This window comes from Colias eurytheme, chromosome 32 (assembly GCF_061535395.1).
Source record: "Colias eurytheme isolate Ceu_HAF_F1 chromosome 32, ilColEury1 Martin Lab GWU primary, whole genome shotgun sequence".
NCBI lineage: Eukaryota > Metazoa > Arthropoda > Insecta > Lepidoptera > Pieridae > Colias > Colias eurytheme.
In genome coordinates, this window is record NC_143011.1 from 4,700,693 (window position 1) to 4,705,985 (window position 5,293).

The following is a 5,293-nucleotide window of genomic DNA, read 5'->3' on the forward strand; positions in this document are numbered from 1 at the left end:
TATACGACAAAAATTTAGAAACTCAGTTACACACGGATGCGTGTAGATTCGGCATCGCGGGTATTCTTCTTCAGAAAGACGAGAAAGGTTTATGGAGAGTTGTAGCATACTACAGTCGTCAAACCACGGTAGAAGAGCAGAAACTTCACTCGTTTGAGTTAGAAACTCTAGCTGTGATAGCGTCATTAAACAAGTTTAGGGTCTACTTGTTAGGCCTACGCTTCAAAATACTAACAGATTGTAATTCATTACGCACCACACTTACAAAACGAGATGTGATCCCGAAAATTGCAAGATGGTGGGTGCAGTTACAAGAATATGACTGTGAAATTGAGTATCGACCAGGAGATAAGATGTCACATGTGGATGCCCTGAGTCGAGCTCCATCAGACTCAAAAGTAGACGATTTGCACGTTATTGATATACTTAGTGTTACTGCTGAAGATTGGATTACTACTGTTCAATCTTCAGATGACGATATAAGGCGTATTAAAGAAATATTAAGTGATCCAGAATCCCCCAACATAGTAAGTACATTTCAAAATTACAAATTAAAAAATGGACGTGTATACAGGATCATAGCTGATGATAATATCAAATGGGTAGTGCCTAGAGGCGCACGCTGGCAAATTGTTAAAGCCAATCACGATGACGTAGGCCATTTTGGGTTAGAAAAGACTTTAGATCGTATTCGGGCATTATATTGGTTTCCTAAAATGAGAACCTTTGTCACCAAATATGTTTCAGCATGTTTAGAATGTGCTCACCATAAGATGCCAGGTGGTGCTCGACAAGGTCACCTACATTCCATAGAAAAAGTAGAAATCCCCTTTCACACGGTCCACGTGGACCATGTTTGGCCTTTCATTAAGAGTAAGAAGGGGAACTCATATATCTTAGTAATCATCGATGCCTTTACTAAATTTGTTTCTTTGGCTGCCGTCAAAAGTACCAAAACGTCGGAAACTATAAAAGTAATTAAAAAAAATCTTATTGGGTATTTTGGTACTCCAACACGCCTCATTTCTGATAGAGGTAGCTGTTTTACCAGCAAGAGGTTTAGGAAGTTTATACAGGCCTTAGGCATAAAGCATGTTATGAATGCAGTAGCCACGCCGCGAGCAAATGGTCAAGTAGAAAGGTCAAACCGAACTATATTGGCATCATTGGGAACCATGAACCATGGCAAAGATCCTAGAACATGGGATGATAATCTATCGGATATACAGTTAGGCATTAATACGACAATACACGACGTCACAAAAAAAACTCCTAGTGAATTATTATTTGGGCGTAGAGTTACAAATCCTTCGCAAGGTATATTAAGTGAAGTAATTTCGGATGTAGGACATGGAATAGTAGACGGTAAGATTGACGATATTAGATTAGATGCACGCTGCCTGATGAAACAGCAAGCGAAGGTCAGTGAAGAACGGTATAATAGAAAAAGAAAAGCGGCAAAAGTATATAAAGTAGGTGATCTAGTGCGAATTTTGAGAGCAGTTGCATCTGGCAGCGGGCAGTCTAAAAAGTTGGAACCCAAACTACAGGGACCGTACCGCGTAATTAAAGTTTTACCAAACGACCGTTATGTGGTAGAGGATACCCCTTTATCTCGAAAAGGTAGGCGGTACGAAGCTGTCGTGGCAGCCGACAAAATGCACCCTTGGTTAAATTTTAAATCGATGTCTGATAGCGATAATGACGGTGATGATAGTTGTTCTGATGCCATTGAGAATCAAAATAATTAAATTTTATACATACACATTAGGTAGTTTAAAGTTCTTTATGTATGTTGTAATACACATCCTTCTATAAATGACGAGTCAAGTCTACGTGTTTGGTATGAACGAAGAATGATCGACGTTTATAACAAACACATGGAATTTGAAATAGCTTGCATATTGTGGGCGTGCCGGGCACAATATGCCGCCCAACGAGAACCAAAATGCAGTATATGTGTGAACAGTGAGTACCGAGTGATTTTGTATGATTATTATGGGTATGCCGGGCACAATGATGTGCCGCCCAAAACGAATAGCTTACATACTGTGGGCATGCCGGGCATGATGTGCCGCCCAAAGAGTAACAATATGCAGTCTATGTGCAAGCAATGAGTACTGAGTGATTTTTATTACTGTTGAGGGCATGCTGGGTACAATGATGTGCCGCCCAAAGAGTAACAATATGCAGTCTATGTGCAAGCAGTGAGTTCTGAGTGATTTTGATTACTGTTGAGGGCATGCTGGGTACAATGGTGTGCCGCCCATAAGAAAGCAACAATTATTATTGTACATTGTTATTTTTGTGATCTAATTATTGTCAAATTTAAATGTATGAGATAGTATTATGTAATATAAATATAACATTATGATTGTATTGCAATACCTGCATAAGGTCACTAATATGTAAAAATGTATTGGTGAGCAATAAATTATTTGAATTTGAATTAGTCCTAATCAAACGGATAGAGAAGTGAGTTTTTGTTATACAAATGTTTGTAGCGATTGTCGAAGTAGTTCCAATAGAGATATATATATTTATTTATTTTCTTTTTTTTTCGAAATTTGTAAATCTTATTCTAGGCTTGTTTCCTTGTGTAATTTTGATTATTTGTAAAAGCTAATCATACCAATTCAAACTTCGGGAACTAGTTGTAAATACATATTATTATAAGTATTTGTTTCAATTTCATGTAAGTATGGTTGCATTTTGTTTTCCATATTTTAACATTTTATTTTTGTTTAAATTTAATTTAAGCCAACGAAGGCACTCGTTGAAGATCGGATGGCCGAGCTGTTACAAATCTTAAAATCATACATAGTACATTATTTTCCATAGACAAGGTTTTCTGTTATTTATAATCTACCGCCTGACAACTTAACCTCCCCTCCAGTCGGTTAGTTGTCAGTCGATCGCTCACATTTTTTGAAGAAACGATCAGCTAGCAATTGATCCTGAACAGCCGACCAGTGCGGTCAACAAGTCAGTGCCTTAGCCGTGCCTCATGCTTGTTTTAGGGTTATTTAAATCTATTATTTAAGATTGTGAAAGATTGCGAATATTATAGTAAAAAGTGAATGTAACAAGGAGGAATATTAAAATATCAGTTGTGAAGAAGGCGTTTCATTCCACAACCCAACAGCTTCAGAAGTGGGATAACGATAACAAGATTGGTGATGGGCCGTGATTGGTCAAGGACTCCTTCACGCAGCCGAGACGGCAGTCGTGAGGGCAATGAACAGCGAAGCCGGCGTAGTAGAGAGCGCCGCAGTGAAAAGCGCTCAGACCGCCGCAGTCAGCGCCCAAGCCCGAACCGAAGTGCCAGTCACCGGAGCCGCCCTAACACTGAGCACCACCAAAGGAGTCCCGGTGAGCGACGTTCTAGGCGTAGTATTGAACGTCGCAGCCAACGATCAGGTGAACATCGAAGTCGTAGCCGCAGTCAGCTACGAAATCGCCACGATAGCAGAATTATGAATATTGATCGGGACCGTAGAAGTAGGAAACGTAGTAAGGACTGTTCTATTACAAGACCCCAAAAAGGTGATAAAAGCGATGTAACTAGTACTTTAATAGATTCATTTGTTGATGTGATTAAATCGATGAAATCTAGTTCTAGTGATAAATTTTCGTCTATTCACAATGTAATACCTGATTTTGATCCAATGGCAAAAGAACAGACTGTTAATGCGTGGTTATCGAAGGTTGAGGAATGTAAATTAATTTACGAATGGTCAGAAAAACAAGTCGTGCACTACGCTCTGCCTAAACTCTCGGGAATAGCTAAAACGTGGTACCAAAGTCTCCCCACTTTGCTGTATTCTTGGGAGGAATGGAAAGTTAAATTAATTGAAACTTTTCCATCTACCCAGAATTATGGTGAATTATTAACTGAAATGTTGAATAAAAAACTACGGTTTAGTGAATCTCCCGAATTATATTATTACACTAAAATTAACTTACTAAACCGTTGCAACATATATGGCAAAAATGCAGTTGATTGTCTAATTTATGGAATTGAAGATAGGGGTATTAGACTAGGAGCTCAAGCGGCACAATTTTCTGAACCTGAACAGTTACTCAAATTTTTTAAAACTGTTAAACCAGGCGTTTCTAGGGATACCGAAAGATCAATTCGAGATAGGGATAAACGGCCGGTACCAAATAATTCAAATAGGGTCTTGAATAAGCCGAATAGATTCGAACCGGGTCGGATAACTTGTTTCAATTGTAACGAAGTAGGTCACCCCAGCTATAAATGCAATAAACCGTTATTAAAGTGTAGTCGTTGTAATTTATTAGGTCATTTGTCTAATGCGTGTTCTAAAATGGAACCCGCTCAAAAGCTAGATAAGGAAAAAACCGTGTTGAAAATCTCTAGTCAACAATCGGCGAGTATTTACACTTTTCCTATACGTATTAACGGGGTAAATGTCCAATGTCATTTAGATTTAGGGAGCGAATGTACTCTAATTCGGTTGACGGACGCCCTAAATCTAGGGTTCGATTGGACCACAAATGATTTACCCTTACTAAAAGGCCTAGGCAATATACCGTACCAGCCTATCGGTAAGTCGTTAGTTAATATTGAGGTACAAGGAATTACTGAAAAAGATATAGAAATATTAGTTATTAATGATAACCTCATTAACTATCCAGTGCTTCTAGGGCATTCATTTTCAGAACGGCCGGGTATTAAAATTACTAAAACCGTAGATAAACTGGAGATTTGTAAGACCCAAAACGCTAAAATACACTTGTTATGTAGGGAGCAAACTTATATTAACCCTGAGGCAATACAAACTGTCGCAGTATTAGCAAAACCTGAACTTTCTTGTACTGTATATGTTAGAGGTGGTATGCGGGGACAAAATGGTTCTGAATTCTATTTGTTTCCGGGAGAATATGAATTAAAAGATGGATTAGGCTGTCTTCTTATCTTAAATCCTAGAACTAAGGGTTTAATTCTAGAACGTGAACAGTTGCTGATACGCAGTATGGTAATGAGTAATGATTGTAAATATGTAAATAACGTTAATTTCACTGACAGGAATGATATATCTGAGCCTGTTATAGGGGATAATCTTAGCGAATTAGAAAAACAAATGGTGAAGGACTTGCTCGCAAGATATAGCAGCTGTTTTTCTTCCTGTCTTAAGGATCTCGGATTTACAACTGTATTAGAAATGGATATACAATTAAAGAATGAAGAACCGGTAGTTTACAGGCCTTATAGACTCTCGTATGCAGAAAGAGAAGATGTCAGGCGCATGGTAGCAGAAATGTTAGA

General features: G+C 38.4%; 1 protein-coding gene across 1 annotated transcript; it reads left to right on the plus strand.

Moving 5' to 3' along the window:
• The first annotated feature begins 1,175 nt into the window (after window positions 1-1,175).
• Window positions 1,176-1,751, plus strand: LOC149895215 (uncharacterized). The gene has a single exon (XM_090119192.1). The coding sequence runs from the start codon at window positions 1,176-1,178 to the stop codon at window positions 1,749-1,751; it is 576 nt and encodes a 191-aa protein (XP_089975318.1).
• Window positions 1,752-5,293: the final 3,542 nt, after the last annotated feature.

Bases quoted from the DNA above. Each gene is read 5' to 3' on its own strand.
- LOC149895215 (XM_090119192.1), top strand. From the start codon at position 1,176: ATGAACCATGGCAAAGATCCTAGAACATGGGATGATAATCTATCGGAT.